Below are 25,025 nucleotides of genomic sequence, written 5' to 3'. Positions count from 1 at the left end.
TGTACTTGGCTAATGCATCTTTCAGACTACATCCAGTCCACCAGTAATGTAGTTCAGAGCTTCTCTTAATCAAGGATTTTTTTCTCAAGACCCACCTTAGTTTTGAGGAATTTGTATGAGATAACATGGGGCCCTTATTTTCTCCTATCGGTGGACAAAGTACTCCAGGACATGTACTTGTTTTTTTCTACACTTTGCTGAAAGGGTGAATGCATTTCCAGTGAAAGTTGATCTGAGTGGTTTTCAGAGTATTTCAGGTTATGTTGCGAGTTGGACAAATTAGATCCAGCAGACATTATTAGGGATCATTCTGCTGTATCAGAGGTGCTCGTAGGTGCTTCTCTGAGAACGTTCCTTTAATCTCAACATCTGCAAAGCTCCTCATGGACCACCTGTCCCATGAGACTTTGCATCAGCAGAAGCTCCTATAGTAGGAACTACTTTCACTACAATAGGTCAGAAATATTAATTATAAGACAATAGCCTGAGCGCACACTCTGCCAGGTCAGTCACTGCTTGTAAATCACCTTGTGGTATGTAGGAGACACATTCATAAGCTTTTGAAGAAAGAATCAAGCTATTGTACCTTATGTATCCTGTGACTCACCCTCCCTAACTCTGCCATTATATACACAAGGTACCTGCGGTAGAGAAGGAGCCGAGTCCTGTGTCACTCTCTTTGTCTTCAGTATGAGGCAGGAGATCCTAGGATTCATCCCACAGTAGTGATCAAAACTGATCTCAATTTCGTGGGCATCTAGAATGAAGCCTATTAGGGACAACTTGTCTGAAAGAACTCTAGTTGCTACGCTTTTTAGTCAAGGCTTTTTTGCAGCAGATAAGAGAGCTGTAGTCTCATTTTATTTCCCAGGCAAGGTTACAGACAGCTTTTAAGGCTTAAAGAAGAGGAAGATTAATAATGTGCTTGTCTGTGATAAACCACATGAATTATTCAGATAAGACATTATCTATGGCCAGGTTTTTTTTTGTTCATTTGCTTCTAGCTTCTTATTTCTGTGTTTGGAAGAAAACAGCTACATTTATCTAATGTTTTATATTTCCAAAACCACTTTTGAACCAGACTGTCAATCAAAATACAGTAACAATAAACATTTTTCTTCTTTTGGGATCCATGAAAAGATGAGGTCATCATCAAATAAAGGAAGGAAGCAGTATACCTGTACCTTTGTAAACAGCATAGAAGACAATTTGCAGAACATATACATCTTACAGCAGGATATGAAAAAAGTTTTCTGAATCTAATATTTACACCTACATTTTTCCACTGTGGGTTTTAACAGTCAAAGTTCCCACTTCTGGGATTAAAACAATCCTTGGGTAGGCTTGTGACATTCAGCCTTCTCCATTACACGAGTAAACCGATGGTGCTGCAAAGGAGCAGGACACGTGAATCACGCTCCCTTGTACCTCCTCAGGGCTCCTGTCTCCTGTGCCTGCAGAACGACTGCTGAGACTGTCACAGGTGCTTTCAACTTGTGTCGGGAGTGTGGTGAGGACAAAAGCACACAATTAAAATTAATTTACTTGTTCCTAGAAATGAATTGTTTGTGCAGGTCACGCATCAGAACAATTAGCCTACATATAAGTATTTAACCAAATCAGTGAGTAAACCAGATGAAATTACACAAGTAACTGATCTGAAAACAGGGCCAACTGCCTTCTGTCAGCCCTTCTCGTCTTTTATTAGATCGTATCTTCCCTTTCCTCATTTACCTGTAGGTGGAAAGTTTTTAAACTCAGCTTGCAATTTTACGGGTTGTTGTTACTGGCAGCATTACCCAATAAATACAAGTTAAAAGGAGATACAGTAGAGGCTAACGTGTGTAGGTGCAAACCCATACACTCACACAAGTCTAGCTGCAGCCCAAAGATACCCTTTGTGCACAAGGATATTTTCTGAAAAAGAGCCAATAGAGTTCTTAAATAAATAGGTTCCTCTTAATAGAGCTTGGGCAAGCAATGGCGTAAAGAACAATAAATTAGTAGCCTGAGTAGTAAAATTGAACCATACAAATCACAAACTTTCCTACTCAGAATAAGCTGCGTTGGTATCCGTAAGGAGAATTATCTGATGGAAGGTGTGTGCTCCAAAGAGTAGCGCTGCCAGAATAAACTTCTGTTTTCCCGCTCATACTGGGAGGTCTGGGGGAGCGCAGAAGTCTGCTAGTGTAGAGGGAACTAGGGAAAAACAAGGAAAGCAGCTACTGCAGCTAGGCTGGGCTGCTGGCTGAGCCAGAGAGGGCCACTGCAGCACAGCAAGGTGTGAGAAGAGATGATTTTGAAAGGTTTTCTTCAGCTTAGATTTTTGAGATTCATATAATAGAAAGCAGTTTTGGAGGAACCTGCAAGTTTGAACCTTTAATTTAGCTCTGGATTCAGGCTCAGCTCTATAAGGATGGAAGATCAGAGCTGTTCTCTTCAAAGCAATAGCACTCTACACATCATGCTATGCAGCGTCCTGTCTACTTTCTGCAAAGGCCAGTTTACTCTGTCTGGTTTTCCAGGTTTATTTTGCCTAAAAATTCACATCACAAGGGCCCATTTACTTGTGAGATGGCAAGTACTTCAGTAATTTGGGTTTGGCTGGGCTGGAGAGCCTTTTTTTTTTTTACATTGCTATATTTGGCTACACCCAGGAAAAATGGAGGTGTGCTAAAATGAATGCTTTTAAAATTCTTTCAGATCTGAAAGAATCCTGCTTCTGTTTTTCTATTGAATTGAATGTGTGAATAAAGATTAGGGCTACTTATTTTATCTTCTGATTTGTTTGGCTCTAGTTTGCTGCTAATCAGCAATGCATTGTCCTCATGCAGACATCACTCAGAAGCTTCTAATCTTAGCTTAGCTTTAGAATGAATCTTTTTTGCGATACTGTACTTGAACACGGCTCTGGGCATATCTCTAGTTAAGGGGAAAATGAAGTAGATCTTTGTGATCTGTGTATTTGCAATTAACGTATTGCACATTGCAAGGGTTACAAGAGAACATTTGGATCCTTCTAAGAATCATTTGAAAACTACACTTAATTTAAACCAAAAACTGCGAGTGTGCTCTGTTAAATTATAACACGGTCCAAGTAGGCACTAGTTAGGGTGGCTCCTCAGCTCCAGAGCAGCTGCCTTTGATCCTGGGAAGCAAGGGGAGTCTCTGAGAGCAACTGCGTGGCTGCAGGGCTGCCGTGGAGTCTGGGCGCGCAGAAATTACTCATGTTGCACGTGAAATCCACCCCATGTGCCTGCCCCATGCAGGCAGCCATGTGCTTCCAGGAGGCTATCCCTTCAGACAGAAGGTTTCTTCTGTGACGATATGGTCTGTTTAAAAAAACCAAAGAACAAAACCCAATGCAAAACCAACAGTAAACTTGGAAAAGGAGAAATTTGGAGGGAGCTATATTTCTGCAGAAATGAGATACATTGGTGTTCATATTGAGTTATGCTTGGGCAACTAACGCTGGTGTTCTTAATGCCACCTTAACAGTAAGAACAGAAGTTGAGAAAGAAGTGGTTTGTTCTTTTAGAATAGCAATAAAAGAAAAAGCAAGCCTATAGTACTGGCTGATGGGTGGTACACTGTCATGCAAGAATTCTGAAACCCATTTTAAATCAATAGCGTTTTAAAGTATGATAAATATTAGATATTTTTCTTGGCTATTCTTCAGACTCATACAGAACCACTGGAATTTAAAATAGAAAAAGACCAGTTAGGCCAGCTAGTCTGTGCCTGGCAGCCATGGGCTCGTATCCTACCACGAGGGGAGTACTTGGTCTGATGTTAACATGGACACTGACTCACATCTTTGAAGTCCTCAGGATCTCATGCCCATATACTGACAACCAGGAGCTAGTACTTAAGTGTTTACAGGTGTAGATCAATGGATGGAAAAGAGCTTATGTGATTTATTCCATTTGCTGTCCCCATGGCAGATAGGAGCACAGATGTCCAGAGAAGATAGGCTAATGAATATGTGTATTTTGTTCTTTTGATCCTATTTTTCCACTCTGATCTAAAGACCCTGACTAATAGTTTTGGGTGTTGTACTGGTGCTGAATATTTAACATGCACTGGGACTAGATTTCTGTATACTTCTTTGCCCCATTCAATGGTAATACATTCTATGGTTAATATGAAGGTTGTTTATTTTCAACTCTGAACCAGCATTGCCTGATGAAGATAGCCAAAATTAGGCTCCTGAACTGCATGCTGTGAGACCTAGATAAACTGGCCTCATTTTTAAGGGTACTGATCTCCCATAATTCCCATGGAAGTCAACAGCAGCTCGAGAAGTTCAGGTATTAATCAAGTCAGTTAATTAGGTGCCTGAATATGTATTCAGGTTCCTAATTTAAGTATGTAAGGTGGTTAATGTTCTGAAAGCTGCAGTGCAATTACTGAATTCTACCTCTTTCTTTCAGATAAAGTCTTAGTCTTCACATGAAAAGCATGACACTTGAAATTTAATCAGTCCTATTTCCTGTACTTTTCATTTTTCCATCATTGTGTGTTATAATAGGATATCTGCAAGGGGATCTGACTCAGCTTTTTTTTTTTTTTTTTTTTTAATTAAGAGTGAAAAGCACAATTAAAGCGAATCAAATAACATAAAACTCTGCAAATATTTCTTTACATTCATAAATGAATTTGATTTAAAGTGTATTCAGTCCTGTCTCACATAAGAGTAGCAGCAATGTATTATCTGCTAGACTTGTTCCAAATAACAGATCTGTTATGAATAGTCGTTCTAAATCTGTCTTTAATGGAGTGTGTGAATAAGGCAGCAAGGTTATGTAGTTACCTGAGGGAGTGGGGAAGACAAGTTTAGGTTTTCTTTCCTTTTAATTGTTTCTCCATAGGATTTCAAGTCATGTAGAAAATGGGCTCTGTGGAATCCTGTCCTTAGAGAGACTGGGTCAGGATCCAGGATGGCACTGGAGGAAGGCTGTAAAGAAAGCAAGAGAAGCAGGCACATCCAAGATCTCTGCGATAATAACCAATTGCATTAAAACAGTGCCTGAGGCTTTGGGAACACGGGCACTTGTAGGACCCTGCAGAGTCTGAGGGACAGGCTCAGAGATAGTTTATTGTTGGACTGGGAGTGACAGAAGAAGCTACAGGACACACAGTAAGAGTAACAAATTGAATTCCCTGTTGTCATTCCCAGGAAAGGGGACAGAAGAAAAAAAGAGAAAATAATTTTTTTAAAAAAGGAAAGAATGAAAGTCGAAGAATAAATTGGGACTGGGGGATCATGAAGCCAGATCGGAGTGTGGCCTCTGACCAGGATCAGTCAGGGCAAAAGCCCTCCTTTCCATTCACCCTGTTTGTGAATCTTCCATTAAAATAACTGTTATTGCCTGTGTCCTTTAAATGCAAATGCTGAGATTGACCGTTCAAATGTCTTTGTCAGCATTAAATTTTAGTCAGCTAATGAAATAATAAGATGGATTTTGAATGCTGTATTAGGATTTGAAATCAGTGTCTGCTGATTACATGTACAAACCATTCAATCAAGGAACAAAAAAAAAAACTCAGCTGGCATATTTTATTCCTGTTTATAAAATGAAATATTCATTTCTAATTAAAATAGGAGCTGAGAAATAATGTCTTGCTGCAGAAGTTAAATAATAATTTCAAATAAATAATAGAACATGTTGTGGTCATTTTGCAGGCAGTTTGTACACAGTCCAGCTTTTAAGAAAAACAAATTAATCATAATAATTATTTGTCAAGCTCATAATAATTACTCTCTGTCTCTGAGAAAGGCATTGGAATCACTTCAGATTATCTTCTTTGTTGCCTGTTTCTAGAATGAACATGTCATTTAATGTTATGTCCTAACCATCTCAATTAGAGTAGATTTTTTTAAGCTTAAACTGCTTCCGACTTGATGGATTCCTCAAGTTCAGAATCACAGGCAAAGTTTTACAGATTTCTAGCCTTGATTATTACATTTGGGTATTTGACTGTAGGTACTAACAAGCCACTGTCATTCTGTGCCAGATTCACAGTCATTTCCATGAGTCTTCCAAGAGGTGATCACAGTATTTTATTTAGGGATGAATTTCCATAAGCTAGAAGGGCCAATTATTGATTTCTTTTATGATCATCAAGTAGGTTAAATATCTTTACAGCTTACTTGCTTCATGATGGAGTTAATTCCAAACAACTTCATTAGAATGTGCATAATAATGAATGTTCCTAATTTTATGTGCATTATGGTAGTTGTAAGTATAGCCCGAGTTTGGTGCATGAATGCAGCCACAAAAAGGATGGCAGATAAATACAAAGTCATGTTTCATTTCAAACCATTTGAACTGATACTGAACTGTGTTTGCCTGGGAGTCCTAGATACAGAAATTGATTTATCTCAAATAGGGACAGTTGTTTTCTTCTGTAGTTTTCCAGTCTATTAATTCCAAAGGACAAAAATTAAGATAATAGCCAAAATGAGGTAATCAATAACCTTAAAACTTAACCTTCTTGTCAATTTTTGGTTAAGTTCCTTCACTGTTGGACATTCTATGAATTGTATTTCTCAAGCTGATCGCATTGCAGGAACACATACAAATATCACGAGTGTGGATCTTTCTTCTTGTTTTGAAGGGGGCTGGGTTTTTTACCCTATGCTGAGCTATACTCTCTATATCCTTCAGTTTCTATTTCATTAAAAAACAGTCTTCAATTCAGAAGTATTTTATCATGAACATTCCACTAAAAGCTAGGAACAAAGAGAAGCGATGCTAAAATTTCCTGCCAAGCTTTTAACAGCTTATAGCAGTGGATATGTACAGCAGAGGTTTCAAATACCAGCTTGCAGGCTTGCTTAGAGGAGAAAGTATCTCAGCAAATCATCCTCATACGGCCACACACCCTAGGTTTTTTCCGAAGTAAAATTCCTTATGAAGAAGTTTAGCCCATTGGAAAGAAACACAAAGGCTTCAGGCCATACTGTCATTCTGTACAGGAGCTTTGTTAGGCTGGTGAGCTTCTGTCAAGCCATCTGCTATAAGTGGATCTCTCCAGACCTGCATTTAACAGCATGTGCCATATACACTAACTTGTAGAGGAAGTTCACTGCTTGTTATCCAGTTTCCTGCTCTTTTTCCTATTGCTATAACTACTTTCTGTGGACACGTATCCTTGCAACTTTTCAACTCTGTGACCGGTTTCTTTCAGTTCTCACTGATGGGAATTATAATTGCATAGGAACACCTGTGTAGATTGCAAACCTGTGCTGGTACGGAGCTACACCTCGCCGGGAGCAGCCTAGTGAAGGAAGAGACAGCCCTCTCCCGGGGTGGCTGGCATGCAGCCAGCCGTGCTCGAAGCATGGCCCTTAAATGGTGCATTGTATTTCCCTTCGAGCCCTTTCTTTTACTGCTAGCCAACACAAGAGAGGGAGCAAGCGATGCAGACGTATGGAGAAGGGGAAAAGGAACTCTTTCTCCACCGCAGGCCTGTTTTGCGCTCACCTGCCTCCCACCCCGGTGACGCAGTGCTGGCAAAGCCGCGCTGCCAGCTGCTGCGAAGGCCTCCGGCTTCCCTCTAGCCTCTTCCCAAGGCAGAGAGGGGCTGCAGCGTTGCACATCAGCTGGGAGTGTCTGTGAATACATAATATCTCACCCAGACGCGCGCTGCCTGCTTGCCCCAGCACTGTCACGTACGGACATCAGGCATGCCCCGTCTTGGCATCCGCTAAGCTGCAGCCAGCCTTTGGGAAACGACGGTCTTCTCCTCCCCTGCTCAGCTCCCTTGGGTCGCTAGAAAGGAGATGTAAGGGGAAAGCTCTCTCCGCTCTCTTGGGCACAGGCACATTCGCACGCGGCTTTGTCATCTCACACGGCGTGGGCGTGAGTTATGTGCATTGTCACTTGGTGTTTACATCTGAAATCTGCTTTTCCTGGAGTCATGTAGTTTTGCGAGAGTCTGAATGTCCACGGGGAGAGGCAGAAAGGGCAAGGAGGGGAAGCGAGCTTCAAACTCTTGTGTCGGCTAAGCAAAGCTTGCGGACTGGGAAATATAGGAGCGGGTAGAGAGATCAGTTTCCTTTCAGTTCGCTCCCAAGACGCGTGGTGGATGGGCCGGACCTGCGAGTTCAGACTTGGCGTAGGGCTGGCAGCGCTGCTCAGTCCCCTTTCTCCTGCCCAGCGCTGAGGGAGTCTGAGACTGCCCCTGCGTCTGATTAATGAGTGAGTCAGCAGCTTGTGCAGTCATTTCTCCTCATAATATTTCAGCTTCACTGTGGCACTGTTATATTTGTATATGCCAGCCTCATTCCGGAGTCTTTGACACTAAGCTCTTAAAGCCCTAATGTGCTTACATAACATGGTATGGAGAACCAAGAAAGTAAATTTAATTAAAATCTTTGCCGACTGCTTCTGACACACAGGGAGAGACAAAAGGAAGACACTTCTTTTCAAACACTGAAGAGTACTGTGGCATCCTCACAAAAACAGACAATGAAACTGAAGACACTGATGGTGTATATCTAAAAAGGGGACTAATCTTCTAAAGTTTAGGTATTAAACATCTGAGATGAAGGAGAACCTGTGCCTTGATGGCTGAATTCATGTTTTGGTTTCCTTTAGCCATTGAGTTGACATCTGTGAAAGATGTGGTGGTAAAAGTAAGTAAAAAAAACCCACCAAACCCTTTTAAATTCAACATCAACTTTATTCCAGGAGAAGAAAGTTCATTAGTTATTTCACCAACTTTGCTAGTGAAAATAAATAACCCATTACATACAAATGTTGTTGCAATCAGCATCCTGTCAGTGCCTTAGAGAATTCTAGTGCAAATTTTTGAGGAGCTTCTGCTGAATGCCCACCTTTTGAATGGCTTTCACTTCTCCCTGTAGTTTTATACAAGAATAGAAGTACACTAATCCTAATTAAAAAGCAACTTTCACCAGATGTAACAAAGCAGTAGTATCTGGGAGACCCATAGATTTCCCCACGCTCAGAAAGAAAATAGCAGGGTATCTCAACTGGTCACTGTAATTGTATCCTAGCTTTTCAGGGAAAAATACATCAAATATAATTGCAGGAATTGAATCTCTTTGCTTGGGGAAATAAAAACCATTTGAAGAATGGAAGCGAAACCTTTCTGATTTAATGACATCCTGAAAATGAAGTCTGCAACCCTGTGAACTCCATTTATTGCTTCATGAGTACTGCAAGATGTCAAATGTTTATCAGTGTGTTTTGAAATCTGGTGCAGAACCTGCATATTGTAAGATATTCCTTCCTTTTAGCTGCTCCAGTGAAAGCTCTGCTTCCTCTCTTCTTGCCAAAGGGCAGAGCAACTTGCAATTGTATAGAGTGCTGCATTATTTTCTATAGACTGGTGACATGATGTTCAAGAGGCAGCTAAGGGAAGATCCCATTTCTTAAATAATACATCCGTCCTCACCCTTACCTGACAGGTAGTGGAGCTTCATCCGGTCAAATAGTTCACATACAATGGGAATTGAGTTACCCTGTGTCTTTTTGATAGCTCTTCTACTATCCTCTCTTTCACTGTATAAGGTGCCTCTTGAGCTTGTCTCCCTGCTGCAAAGATGCAGGCGTCGAAGTAGGAAGTGAAGGGGTGACCATTACACATATGGGCCGCTTTTGTTTGAAAACAGTATAATAACTGGTTTCCTGGGAGCAGAAGCCATGCAAGAAACAATAACTTACCGTGATGGGGTTATTTGTTGTAGGTTGAATGAAGCATTTATTACGGTCTGTGACAAATTTTTCAGCCTATCATTCTGTCTCGTGAAAATTACAAATCATTTTTTAATTGAGATTGAAACAATGCTGCTTTTTTCTGACCCTCTTTTGGCTCGATAAAATGCACAAAAATTAAATCATTTTTCCACAAATTGTTTGTGGTCACATTAGCTTGTACATAGAGACAGCAAGGTCATTGAGACAGCCTACGAGAAGTGAAGCCTGCAGCCCTGATCCACAATTGCTTGTGCTGGTCAGCAGGTAGCATTTCCTGGCCTTTCCCTTATAGGCAGTCAGCTACAGCTGGAATTGCCTGGAAAACAGGCAGTTATTTCTGGAACTTCACTTCAGAACACAACTTCAGAAATTCTTGTAGCTGTATATTTGATTGTGGGCTGCAAGAGATGGGTGTTTGGATGTTTTCATATAGAATAACTGACTTTTACTAATCTGACTTGTTGCCTGTGACTTACATTTGGACATAATGGGTGCAGTGGCATGAACAGAAGTCTTCTTTATACCATCAAGAGGTGAGGATTTCATTCAGCCATACAATATTAATGAACAGAATGCATTTGTTATTAAGAAAGTAATATGAAGAGAAAAAGCTTGTTAGTGCACAAATTTTGAACACACCATCATTATAATAATTACATTTAGAGACATTATAATCTGTGTTATTCATTTTGCAGTGCCTTAAAGTGAAATTTGTTAAATAATTTTGCTGTTATCTTTATTGTTAGATAATGTAAGAGATGTTATAAATAGAACGTAAGAGGGAGTGAACTGGCAGTATTTGTAAAATATCTGAACCAATAACAGCAAATGATTTTAACGAAATTAAAACCTTTGCAAAAATAATTTCACAGAGTCTTACTTAGTTCGGCATGGTTAGTCAGAGGATTAGCCATTACTAAATAAAATAGAAAAAAAAATATTTCAAGGAATTGGTGACAAGAGAAATGTAGCATTGATTGCATTTTCTTTCTTACGTGTCCAAAGATAAAACCGTAATTAGATAGTTAAGCATCCAAATAAAAGTACTATAATTTTTTGAAGAAGCCAAATATCCTACAATTCCACTAAAATCACAAGTCTGTTCATCACCTTTCCTGTGTCATTTAGTTGCCAATATAATCTTTAGCTCTTACCTTTAGGGACCCAGATTTGAAATGACTGATCAGTTCATCTTGTTGACCTTCTGCCCTGCTCCTTGCAAGATCCTGTGACACAAATTTGCTGTGGTCAAAGTTTGTCAGGTCTTCTCTAATGTGAGACGCTGCAAGATACATGACTTCTCTTGTTTTCCAAGGACATGCTACATCACTAGCACATCTCTACACAAACTTGTACAGAGCAAGATGGGCACGTTTCCTCAGAGTTGTTGGGGGTTCTTTTGTTTTGTTGGGTTTTTTTAAATTCAGTTCGGTTGGAAGGGACCTACAATGACTATCTAGTCCAACTGCCTGACCACTTCAGGGCTGACCAAAAGTTAAAGCGTGTTATTAAGGGCATTGTCCAAATGCCTCTTAAACATGACAGGCTTGGGGCATCAACCACCACTCTAGGAAGCCTGTTCCAGTGTTTGACCACCCTGTGGTTAAGGCAGTGTACGTTGGGACTGAAGGAAAGCATAAGAAATCTGCGTCCGTGATTTCTCCAATGCATATGGGCATTTGCTGCAAGCCTGGGTACTGCTCTACCAGTTCATGGTGTAACCCCTGTTCTGCCACCTGGCATTTTGTTGGGGGAGCCCTCTTTACATCTTGGCGTGGCTTTGTGCCAAGTTGTTACACACACAGCCCAAGTATGGGAGATTTCTTTTATTTCATCTTCCCAGCAAAATTTAGTCCCGATTGTGCTTCCAGGATAATTTTTTTTTTATAAATGAACACTCATATTGAATGTAACCATCACCATGTTGTAACTTGCAACAGCTAAAATCTCATATGGCCTACCCACAAAGCATATCTATCCTGGGAAGGACTGCTACAACTAAAGAAGGCAGTATATACAATTTCTAAGACCTTCAGACCTCTGTCAGGACCACCAGAAAAGATGATAGCTCTCATAATAGTTGCTAACTGGACCAAGACAACAACATCTCTTTTTATGTGACCTTGAATATTCAGCAGATGACAGTTAGTAACAAACCATAAAACTATCTGCCTATTCCAAGTGAAATATTATCATTTATAACAATTTTATTCAACAGATTTGGGGGGGTTTATTCTAATCAAGAGTCATCTGTGAACAGACTGTGTTTTTTATCAAATGTGTGTGTTTGTTCAAAATTTACCAACTGGCTAGGTATTGATCAGATTCCCCAACCAAAATGTTTTTTACATTTCTTTCCATCCCAAATTCCTTCCTGCCCTATCCTGAGGACTGCAATTGAGTAATCCTTTGTGCGTAATTTCTTCTTGAATATTAACATAGACTTTTCCTATCTTTACTTTATACATGAAAGTTAACTCATTTTTAGCCATAAGTCTGATAGTATAGTTTTTCTTAATTTCAGTTTGCCAAGTGGGATTTGCACAAGTACCCACTCTGCTCTTGAGAGCACTGTTAGCCCCACACTGATGTCACAGCACAGGCACTAGACTAAATTCATGGTTGCTTTACATTTAGGTCCTTCTCAGTACTGAGCTGAAGCTCATATTAGTTAGACGTGAGGCACATTACAGTAAAAGGAAAAACTTACAGCGAGTTTCATGAAATTTGGGTCTGTCTTCTCTTCCTTCCCCTTCCACTTGGGTATTACTTTTAGCAGTGTTGGGAGTATTTCTCAGTTGTGTGCAGCCAGGGTGTGGTGTCTGGGTTTTTTTCGGTTAGTTTTTTGTTTTAAGCTTTAAGATTGATTGACAGGAACAAAGACTAAAACCAAAACTATGATAAGAAAAAAATGACCCGGACTATTGAGGAACTGTTAAAATCAAATTATTAAAAGAAGATTTGCATTCATCCAACACAAAAATAAGTAAGTATGAAATTTAGGACACCTGAAATCTTCAAGGTCATTCAAAAAAGTAATGGCCTAATTTGAGTGACTGCAATTAATCCAGTACTCACATGACTTACAATTTTCTTTTGCTTAGTGAAAGCTAAGGTCCCTAAAATGAAAAATTAAAAAAAAAAAAGTCAGAAAGCTAACAAAATACTTTTCTATTTTTAATGTTAATAAACCCTAATGTTCAAATTAGTTGTTGTAGGTCAAAGGTATTTTTTTCCAAAGCGTGAGAGAGGAAGCAAGAATAAAAGGCTCGCAGTCCAGAGTTTTGCTTTGCTCTTTTTTACATTTCAAAGACCTACTGAGGAAAAATACAACTTTACAGAGAAGCCCCATAACAACATAATATAGTTCTTACATTTATTATGAAAATTTAACTGAACATTGATTGCCTCTGTTTTGTCTCTGGCTGAACGTGTTTTCATTTATTTTAAAAGAAGCACACATTTCTTACTGATTGCCATAAGTGAATTTTTACAAGCTCAAATGCATAAGTATATCGATAAGTTATAATAATGAAAATGAAATAAAGTGGATTTTGACTGCAGGAAGTTAAGTTTAGGCAAAGTATGACTTCTCACGCTGGATTTACTGGAAAATATACACATAGGGATGTTTATATTGCTGATCTGTAGATAATTTATCACCATATGATGCTTCACATGTTGCTTTCCACTACAATTATTTCTATAGGTGACGTTAAGGCTGTCACCTCTGCAGCGTGGAACTATACGCTTGGAGCCTTAATGTAAGCTAGATGTTCACTCCTAATTAGTCAAAAGCAAATCCTCCCACCATCAAATATTTATTATCTTTGGAGGTATGTATATTACATTGAAATATGAGAAACCAAATGCATGCTTTGCTGACTTAATACATACTTGAGGGAAACGGCCTCATTTTAGACATTTGCAAGTTCTGTTACATTTAGTTTTCTACCTCCGGCAGCCACATGAATGCTTGCCTCAGGAAACCCATATGGATGCTATCATTATTTCCTGCAAGTGTCACTGTTGTTTACATTCCTTTTCCTTTTTAACTAAATGAGATATTAAGGAGGTATCTGAGATAAACTCTCAGGTGGAAAACAGTTGATAGTGAATGCTGTGCACTGTCAGTCATTTTATGATCTATTCCATGACTCGCTGCCTAGAAACTTCACAAGAAAGAGGGGACTGCTGTGCTGAGCTCAGGGGCTTTCCGCCTCTCTTTCACGTAGGGATGGAGAACACATTCATTTTCTATTTACAAGAAAGCAGAATCAGTGATAAATTCACAGCATGTTAATCCTAAGGGACTAATCAGCAGATAAAACACACCTAGAGAGAGCATATACAGACCACACATTAACATGGGTAGGCAACAAATGTCCAGACCATGCCGTACGTGCTATAAGCAGTACATAAGTGAGGGTACGTATAGTGGCGTACTCCTTGCTTCCCTGGGTAAATATTCTGTCAGCCTACATATGAGGTTTCTATTCTTTCTGTGTTTCTGAACATGGATCTAAATGGCATTGTTTTCACATGATTTGAATGGGAGCTATGAACTTTCTCCTGCAAAGAAAATAGCAGATATGTTGCCTCTGGGAAACATTTCTCTAGCTGCTCCGTGTTTGGTGGTGCTGGTGGTGAGTGTATGGCAATGAGAGGAGAGCATGAACTCATTCAGTCAGATTATGCTATTTTCAGAACGCTTTTTTAACTCACCGTCACAACTGCTAGCTGTGTTCAGCTCATCTGGAAAACAGTTGCTGAAGCAAGACTTTCTTGCCCAGTTGCAGTGAGTGTCCTGTGCGAGGAAGACCCAGAGAAAGAAACGTAGATGTACCTGCCTTTGAGATCTCCGCTATCCTAATGAATCCCCAGTTGACCTTTCTGAGTTGTAGGGCAAACAAGCTGAGAAGACTGACCAAATGAGAGCCTTTTCCAAAGCTAAATGTAAGGATGGTCTTCATGATTTGACTTGAAAGCCATAGGCTATCTACATGAGGGGAAGGAACTATTTTTTGACTTGAAAGTGTCAGTGAAGTTGTAGATTTTTCTCTTTTCTTCATATTAAAATGACAACTATCTTCTCCAACCTGGATTTGAGAAGTGTCAGTTAACACCTAGTCTCTCACACATCCTACTTCTCTAGCGTAGACAAGGTGTTACTTAGACAAAGTAACAGAGACGGGATTGCAAATGCCTCTTAAACACCGAGTAACGTGGGAGGTCTACAGATAAAAGCATCTTGTGGTTTGGAGCATATTGCGATAGAATGACTCAGGGGGAAAGAAACAAAACAGGGAGGTTTCTTACCTCCAGCTCCCTCGGGACCCTGGCAGCACAGGTCTGCTGAGACTCGGGGTCCGCGCTGATGGTGTTCAGCAGCTCATGACGGGAAGCGGGGAACTGCCCGGGTCCCGGCGGGGTCTGATGTGAAATGCAACCGCAAATGGCACCCTCTGGTAGTGCCTGCACGTCAGATGGGAGCTAAAACCTCCGTGTGGGGAAAACCTCCGCTGCCCCATTGTTTCTGATCAATGGACAGAGACTTCGGTGTCTGCTCATGCTGCAGTTGCATAAAAAGTCTCTTAGTGTTACAAACTTTGTTTGGCTTTCTGTAGCAATCTCAAATTGGCATACCTACTGCTACTTTTAGTTAAAATGATTATTTCTGATAACTTGAGAAGTGTTGATGATTTGGGTTGTTTGCTTATTAAGACTGAAAGGGACGCTGCTATCTTAACCCTCAAAAACATGAGATTTCAAAAAAAAACTTCAAATGTGACAAAAAGTCAAATTTAGAAGCAAATTGCTTTTAAAAATTGTTCTAGCTGAAATGTATCATTCTGATGCTGGGCTGTTTAACCCTTCTAAGCATAAATAACATTGTGGAATGACAAGTAAAAATTCCAAAAAGAACAAATTAAAGCTGACAATTTGATTAAACTGGTGCTTTCTCATGAGGCATTTCACTTTCAATGAATTAAAGATTTCTGGGGGAAAAAAAAAAAAGTGGTTTGGTTTGGTTTTTTGTTTGATTTTTTTTATTATTATTATTATTATTATTTAATTAAAATCCCTGGCTGGCACCTTGTTTATGCTTTTAAAGCTTTATAAGAGAATTAATAACATCCCTTTTTTATATCTCATTGCTTTTTCATATTTTCATGTTATTTCACCTTTGTGTATAACAACACTTTTTCTTACTGTTGTAGGCAATGAAAGCCTAGAAGAAAATTACGTGCAGGACAGTAAAATGGGATTTGTCATTAATGCTATATATGCTATGGCTCATGGGCTACAAAATATGCATCATTCCCTTTGCCCTGGACACGTTGGGCTGTGTGACGCTATGAAGCCAATTGATGGCAGCAAGCTCTTGGAGTTCCTCCTCAAATCCTCGTTCATTGGTGTTTCTGGAGAAGAAGTTTGGTTTGATGAAAAGGGAGATGCCCCTGGAAGGTAAAGAGGTGTTTCATCTCAATTAATTAAACCAGATGTTGGGAAGGGGGAATGCTGCTGGGTTTGGCGATGGAGATGTCTTTGGCTGTTTTGCTGAAACATATAGCATATAGCTTGCCTACTGTGAGACGTAAATGGAGTTATTTAGATTAATCTTACCAATAGCCAGGAATAACACTGGTAACACATGATATATTGGTAGCTACGGTGTGTATTGAGACAGGAACTACAGTACAGCCTGTAAAATTTCTAGAGTTTCAGGAGAGGACAAACCTGAGGTATCACTGGGGTTCAGCACCAGGGTTTTAATATGTATAGAGCCTAATGCAAGTGATTGGAATTTAATGAAGCATTTACTTGTTAAGCATTTAAAGGTAGGGCTGTAGAGCACATCCTTTTCCAGCTGCAGCTCTGCTGCATCCTTGCCAGAGACTATTTAGTTCTGCTTGGTGAACTCCTGTGTGCTCTCCTTAACTTGCTTCACTCCAAATAAGATTGCCTGTCCTAAAGTTTAAAGATAGGTCCAAGTAGAGCAGGACAAATAATATTTTTTATTTTTTTTTTGCCAGAAGGTACTGTGTTTCACTCATCTGTGCTCTGGTAAATTCCAACTGTGGTAGCTGCTGCTGGCTACCCCTCCCCAGCAGACACAGTGCATACTCGACAGCAACTTTGTGGACTTGGATGTCACCTTTGTTTGTCTTATGGGAGCCAGCCGACAGAAATCTTTTCCTCTTCATTTAATTCTGTGGTCTCTGTGCAACTATTTTAAGTGTGACACCTCCCAGATGGATTTATTTTTGAGTTTTTTTAGGTTTTTTATAAATAAGTTGAATTCAGCTGCTGAAGTACACAATACATTATTAACTGAAACCTACTCAGGGGTTTCTTCACTGAAGTTAGTTTTCCTACTGAGTTATTAAAGTACTATAAAAGACTCTCTCACACCATCTTTGGGCTTATTGCATAAATGCATCTGAGTGCCAACACTGCACAAAGAGAGTACTCTGGAACAAACAAAAGTTTGCAGTCTGGCATATGCCTTCAAACTGGCCTTAAAGCAACTTGCATCTCTATTACTAGCCTTTTTTAGCAAAACTGACCAAGTTTTTTTACCATTTGCTATTTGCATTGCTTGTTATGTTTAAACGGTATATACATTTAAAAAGCTTGTTAAGTTTAAATGGTAATAAAAAGCTAGTCAGTTTGGTCTTCTTGTTGACTGTTGCATACTTCAGATTTTTTTAGTCAAAGATATAGCTGAGCTAGGTCAGACTTTGAAAGTAGAGGCAAGCAATTCCCTTACAGTCAGACACATACTTATTGACACAGATGCATAACTCAAGTCTTTGCACATATAATATAGATAATACAGAGAAATTACTGCTTAGTGTAGCTTTAAGTTTATTACACACTGTTTATCCCCGTGAAAGCATTACTCCAGCTTTGCATATGTTGCATTGTCTGCCTGTTATTTATTTGGTTTGATGTTTAGGTGTAATTTTCTAATTTTAGCCCAAATCTTATTTATTATCTTGTCACCTGAGAACAGTTCCAGAACTCTTATCAGTACCAAGCATAGAATTAGAATGAACAGTTCCTGAATTCAAAATATAGGAGAGTTTACATCAGGATATTTCTCTGAGTAGGTCAGAACAATAGAATTTATTCCATCCATCATTTTGGTCTATAGCAAGCTTCATTTCTCTTGATTCCCTGGCCTATTTAGAATTTGATGAGTTATTTTAGGTAGGGATTTTTTTGTTGTTCCTCATTTGTATTTTCACAGCTGGAGTTAGCAAGTTTGGGCAAGTTCAGTTAACCTTTTTGTTATTCATGCTGTAATCCTTGGATCAGTCTGTGGCATTTATGACATGGGCAATATCATATCAGAGAATAGTGATGTGTATATGAAATGTGACCTGTACAGTCTGTCAGATCTTTGTATGCCAGCAGTAGTTTATGCCCATGCAGAATTGTATTTAGCTCCAGATTAGCCCTAGTATTTCCACAGCTCCACATGGAAAAGCTCTTTGTGGATGAGTGAACGGACCATACCACTGTATGAATACCCGAAAGAGCTTTTGTACTGCAGCGAAATGAAAAGATAACCACCACACACACGACCTAAATACAGCAAAGAGAGCCAGATCTGAAATTTCCTAGTTTTTTAGCTTTTCTATGCCAGTGCAAGAACGTCACACAAATATGTAAGAAGTTTTTTGATATTATGTTACTATGTTATGGGAACAAATCAGCTTCACAAGAGGCAATAAATTAATATTGCTTCTTAGAAGGCAGCAACATTCCTCATACTTTATTTTCAAAATCTGTGAGGTTCTTTGAGCAATTGACTCTCACAAGTTCCTAGTTACAATCATGGTGGGCAGAGCAGATAGAGATGCCTGTAGTTATGTTTGCATAACACTCACATAATTTCCTATTTCAAACCCTTTACAGCTTCATCAAACCTTAACCATTTGTTTAGATAAAACCCTTTTTCTATCTCAGGCTCAGTTCATGGTTTCAAGTTTTATCAAAATGAGATTAGATAACATGAAGCACTTTTTTGAAGGTTTATTTCTTCTGTGCGGAATCTTTTCTTTGAAGAGCTTTTATCCAGAAAGGTGAAGCAGGCATTTATCAGAAGGGCACAAATGCAGTCACTTAACTGACTGCACTGCCTCTGGGAAAAATGATGTGGATGTAGCTCTGGAAAATCAGCAGTATGTGCTCACTATACTGTCATTAAGAACATGCTGTTAAAATTGCTGAAATTTTTACTTTCATTGTGTACCTCCCATTTCCTTTCTCAGTATTAATCATATCACTCAAATTCCTAGAAATGGCTGGAGCAAGTGTGAAGGATGCAGCAGTCAACATGACATCCTTCTCTGGGCCTGTGCAAGGGACAGGGGACAGATCCATTTTGACCTCTTGTCTATTCTAGGGTAAATGCCTACTTTTAGTTTATGGCAGGTATGAAGAAACTTACCTCTCTAGGACAAACAATTTGTGTAGGTCCCTGACCATAAAACGCTATGTGACAATGGGCAGGAGAACTTTCAGCCCCTACAATGGACCTCTGATGTGTGGACAAATGCTGAGGTCCACAAGCTAACAGTTTGTTTTACCCTAACTAGACTTGGACACAGACCCATGTAAGACTCTCTAGTTCAAAATTTCCAGCAGCTTCAGACACGGCAACTCTATCAACTCTAATGCTTTGAGTAAATTAACAAATGTATAAAGCGAAGACTTCAAACTTGTATACAAAGCAATTTTTTTTTGTCAAATACATGTGGTTGTTTTGGAGTTTGGGTTCATGTGTGGTTGTTTTGGCCAGTTACATCCCAGCATTGCTCAGCATTGCTGTTTTCCATTCTGCCCTCCAAGATAGCAAACCTCACTGCCAGTCTGGTATTATGGCTGTAGAAGAAGGCAACTTCAGCTATCTCAGACTAACCAGAGTAAGAATGTGCCTGTGACCAGCTGGCTAATGGTCTGGCTCACCTCAGAAGTAACTTCTTCATATGACACCACCTATTTGGTTATATCGTTTCCCAATATATCAGAAAGCTTGCTCTTATATTAAAAGAAGGGTTCATTTTCTTATCTGCAGAATGTTTTCATGGCTTCTGTAAACGCTGCCGTATGTGTGTGAAATCCAGCTGCGTCCATGGTCCTCACTCTCTTAGAGTTTCACAGCTCTTGTCAAACCCACTTCTTTTGGGATAATAATTTTTAGTTTGGACACATCCCAAAACTGTTAAAGTTGTACATATGTGAATGAGGGCATGGGGGGAGGTATTCTAGCGCTGAACTTGTCCTTACTCAAAGCAGAAATTTTTTCATTAAGGGAAAGAAGGAAAGGATAAAGAACTTAAGCATGTCTCCGTATACCAAGTATAATTGTTAGACCACGTTTTTCCACTTAAAATTCAAGCCACATATTAAAGCTGCAAACATTGTAGTACAACTTGTCATATGCAAGACTGTGTAAGAGCTTTTAGTCTGCATACTTTATTCTTTGACAGATAACAGATAGAAAAGGGAACAGTACTATAAGAAAGCATAAGAATGGCTTTCAACCTAAAATCATATCCCTGAAATTGCCGACTCTTGATTGATATTGCATTAATGCCACTCTGTGCCTTGTAATATATTTTTGCAAAAATGAAAACAATCTGTGCAGGCTCAAAAATTCCATTAAGGGAATGTGAGGTTTTAGTAATTTTTTATTCCCCTTCCTGAATTCATTTTCCAGCCCAGAGGAACTGGTTTTTTATCAGTCTAATACAAGGTCATGCTAAAATCCAAGTAGGTTCTTCTTGCTAGGAAGAGGCATGTACATTTCCGCTCAATTTTCTTCCTGTCTGTTGAGTCTATGTTATAAAGTGCCCAGCTCTTATTGCTTCTTGCTATCTGGATTCTTCACAATCCTGAAAACAGTATTCCATTTTTTATGGTTTGTTGGGGTTTTTTTTGCAAGAACTGGGATATGAGAACGAATTGTTTCCTAGTGAATTTGAGATTTACCCCTTTTCTAAGCAACTCCTTAATTAGTAGCTGATTGCCAACCAATGGAGCAGCCTGCTGCTTGGAGCTCCATTGAACTCAGTGGCAAGAGTACCTTTTGCCATGTGATTCAGTGAAGTTCTGCAGTGGCACTAACATTGTCTGAGCATGCAATATTTGCAAGACTGAGGTCTAAATACAGCTGTAAATATGCATTTCTTTAAATCATCTTTAACTAGAGAGATCCCAAAGATTCAATTAAGAAAAAACAGGCTAGAGAGTAATTCTAGCACCTCTTTCCTCTGTGAAGTGCAGAGAAAGTTGAAATCTTGCATGTTTGAACCTCACCAGGGAAAAGAAAGAAATGGATATATCTCTTTGCCCACAACTGAGCATCCCAGTTTTATTTGTGGCTTATACTTTGCTTACCTTTCATTCCTAAGGCACATACAGATTAGCAACACTCATTATAAAAAAAAGATTTTTTCCCCAGAGACTGAGACAATCCACTAGAGTAAAACAAGGCAGTAACTCCCAGGCTTGGAAAACAGAGGATGCTTTGTGATTTTCAGCTCCAGTGCTGATTTCTGGTTCACAGCCCTCTTTTTCTGGTCCTTTTTTAAACAAAGCTCTCCCCCTTCTCATTTTAAGAGGCCAGCCTATAGGTCCAGCTTCTTTTGTGATTCTTCCTCTCTGTGCACTCTCTAATATTCATTCTCCTATTCTTGCTTATTTCCTACTAAGAAATCACCACACTTAATCACTACTTTGCGCTAGCCACGTTCTGTGGGTTAAAGAAAGAGCAGAATAATTAGCACACACCAGGCCCCACACATGGAAGGCAATGATGGAGGCAGGGAAGCTGAATGTTTATTGTAGCAGTGTTTTATGCTTCCTTTACGTTAGCCTTGGGAAGATCTCTCTTAGTTGCTTAGGGCGAGGAAGTAAATTTTGTGCCTGAGCTGTTAATTTTCCTGACAGTTTCGCTGGGCTGGGTAATACAAATAGTCGAACTAGTGCTTACAGTTAACTTATGGCATACCGGTTTAGTTAGTTTGAGCATTTCTACTGATTACTTTAGAGCTCCCTGGAGGGGCTAAACTGCAGCCAACCTGTATGTAGGCACCAAGCAAATGTTAGCCATCTTGAAAAATGGCTGAAAAACACACTATCCAGACAGTGCCTACACGTGCATATTTAGCAGAGCTTGCTGTCTTTGACGTGGACTTCTTCCTGGACACACAATGTTTTACCCACAGTTTTATGTATGCAGGGCAGGCGATCGGTAATTGTGTGGCAATCAGAGCTGTCATTTCGCATGATTCTGCTGCAAATCCTACAGTATGTGGAGTTTCCATGAAACTCTAGTCCCTGGTGTTAAAGGATGACATGAATATTTATGGAGGCAGAAGGAGAAGGGCAAGGTAAACTTTCATCCTTTGTGTTGCAGGAGAGTGACTCTCTCTTTTTTCCCTTGCAGGTATGACATAATGAACCTGCAGTACATAGAGCCCAACCGCTATGACTACGTCCTCATTGGGACCTGGCATGAGGGTGTGCTCAACATTGACGACTACAGGATTCAGATGAACAAGAGTGGAATGGTCCGATCAGTGTGCAGCGAGCCCTGCTTGAAGGGCCAGATTAAGGTGTGCCTCGAACCCTTACTTTCTGCTATAGAAATGTGAATAACCAGTCAGTGTTTTTTCCCTAAACACAGGCAAGCTTCTTTCAAGCTAAGGTATAGGACTTCCTTTTCTTCAGGAAAGCAAAAGTATAGAAAGACTCCTAGATTAACATTTTACTCTTACAATCCCATATACAGGCCCATGGTTTCTAAAATTGTCCTTTGTAGTGATGTAGAATCTTCTAGTGTGACAGAATTTGAATTTTACCTTATGCAAGAAAGAACAAGATTTTCACTTAGTCATTGCCTACAACATTCAGTGGCTATGATTCGCTTGGGGGCTGATCCTGAAAATAGCATGACCCATGGGAATCCAGTATTTTGTTCCAGCAATAACACCTGCAAGAAAAAGGAAAAAAAAACCCCAAAAAACCCAAAACAAAAACCAAAAGCCTATTTGTATCTCACGTTCATAACAGGAGGTATGGAAAAACAAGTGAAATCACTCTGTGTTTACAAAACAGTAGTGCTTGTATCAAGATACAAATAATTTGCCACCTGCCATGACTGGATGACATAAAGACATGTTCCACCGCTATCAAAATGGTATGGATGCAGTAAGTTTGAAGTGGCAAGAAGCCCACTCAGGGAAATCACCTTAGAGCAGAACTTCCTTTCTAATTTCATTTAATAAGCACATTTGCAGCTTTTTAATTCTATATTGCTATTCTAAGCAATAAGTGATTGATGATTTGGCAAAGGCATACTGACATACTCCAACAGTCTTGGAGGGGAAACATTATCGGTATTTACTACCCTCCAAACCATCTTTTCCCTGTTTTTGAGATTGTGCAGTTTGTGTATGTGTGTATATGTAAACACCATGCATACAAAATGCCAGCTTCAGCTTCCATTGAAGTCTATTGGACTCTCTCCACAGACTGCAGGAGGAAATGTTAACAAAAAAGCCCACAAAGCCAGCATTCAATAAAACAAACATTTTGTATTTCACTACTGCGCTTAGCTCTGCATATAGATGGATAGGCAGATCCTGGAAACAAGGCTGGATTCCGCCTTCCTGGCAAACAGAGACAGAGTCTTTGTTGGAGCCCCATGAGCTTGGAGTTATTCTTAATCTTTCTTTCAGACTAAACGTAATGAAACTAGCAGTCAAGACAAGGGAAACATCTTTTCCACATTGGATCATTACACTTAGCAGCCTTCACAGCAGAGAAAGATACAGCTTTCAGCGACAGTTGTCTCCAAAAGTGCTGTTCCAAAGTATGCTCTTGGTCACTGCATATTGGTTTTATTTTCTACTAGGACCCATTACGTCCTTTTAGAAGTAGATTTTTTAATTTGCTCTTATTTGAATTTCTATTTACACTAGTATAATAAGCCCCAAAGAGACTTCAATGTAAATCAGAATTTATGCATGTGTGCATAAGCTTGTGTATATTATATATACGTACGTGCATGAATCACTCTGTTTGAACCTTTGACTTTGTTTACTGCTTTTTACTGTGCAATAGTTAATAAGCGTGGGTTGAGCTACTTGTCCTGACCTGAACCATCTCTCACATTAAACCTCTTCTCAAGTTTGATTGAAAATATAACACTTACCATGCCTCTGTACCAAAGGGAAAATGGTTTTGTACTTTCAACTCAGAACCGCTGCCCCCAAAACAAAATCAAATTGTCCTCAGAGATTATCCTTGAACTCCTAAGCACAAATTTTAATATGCAGGGGTAGATACAGAATCAGGATTCATGTTTTCTAGTTGTTTGAAATGTGCCATACACAGGAATGCTGTCATATTTTAAACAGTGCAGGTGGTATCTGTTTGCGGGGGAGGCTTCTGTATTGTCTTATAGAGGATCATGGCTGAGGATGTATTTTGCCTTACAGGTGATCAGGAAAGGAGAAGTGAGTTGCTGCTGGATTTGCACTGCTTGCAAGGAGAATGAATTTGTTCAGGATGAATTCACGTGTAAAGCCTGTGAGCTTGGCTGGTGGCCGAATGCTGACCTGACAGGTAGGGACATGTCCCTCTAAATGTATTCCCATTTGACAGGGCCCAAGGAGAACGGTGTGGGGTGGAGATTGGCATACAGAGGTATTAAAGGTACACACTTAAACGCACATCCCAATGCAGTTTAGGGTGAGTGAAAAGTATCTTTTGGCTCAGTTCAACAGCAGTGACAATTAAAATGGCAAAATTTGTACCAAGAAGAAATGACATATTCTGTCTGTTCCTCCCCTTCAGTTAACATAAGCATTGATAAAGCTGTTAAGACTACTAATGAATTTAGCAGCATTTCCTGCAATTTTAGCAGTGATTATCATAAGAGCTCAGTGCATCCTTGTCAGATTGACTTGATACTCTTTCTGATCATTCTACTATGCAATTAGTAATACTTTATCTGGGATTTCAGGGCATTCAGGAACTGACTGCCAGACTTTTGTTTGGTATAAAGATCATTCTCACTGCACTCACCACCAAGAGGAACATCAACAAAATCCTAAGAAAAACTGGCAGAAGAAAGGGAAACGACTAGAATTGGTCTCTCCTGTGTATATGTTTTGGATGAGCTGTATGCTATGTCACCTTTCTGTTATTTTGTACCTATCAAGGTCAACTTCCACACCTGCTCTGGGCTTTGCAATAACCATTACACAA

General features: G+C 39.6%; 1 protein-coding gene across 3 annotated transcripts in view; it reads left to right on the top strand.

The window, feature by feature from the left end:
• The window catches only part of GRM1 (glutamate metabotropic receptor 1), a 194,312-nt gene that overhangs the window by 133,367 nt on the left and 35,920 nt on the right, over window positions 1–25,025 (top strand). For all 3 annotated transcript variants that reach the window (XM_049800563.1, XM_049800564.1, XM_049800565.1), the window contains exons 5-7: window positions 15,953–16,199; window positions 22,198–22,366; window positions 24,254–24,380. In XM_049800563.1, the coding sequence (XP_049656520.1) occupies window positions 15,953–16,199; window positions 22,198–22,366; window positions 24,254–24,380 (543 nt within the window). The remainder of the gene's footprint in view (window positions 1–15,952; window positions 16,200–22,197; window positions 22,367–24,253; window positions 24,381–25,025) is intronic.

Source organism: Accipiter gentilis, chromosome 5 (assembly GCF_929443795.1).
Source record: "Accipiter gentilis chromosome 5, bAccGen1.1, whole genome shotgun sequence".
In the NCBI taxonomy this organism is placed as follows: Eukaryota; Metazoa; Chordata; class Aves; order Accipitriformes; family Accipitridae; genus Astur; species Astur gentilis.
The sequence above is the reverse complement of the archived record's forward strand: the minus strand, read 5'-3'. Positions and strand labels throughout refer to the sequence as shown.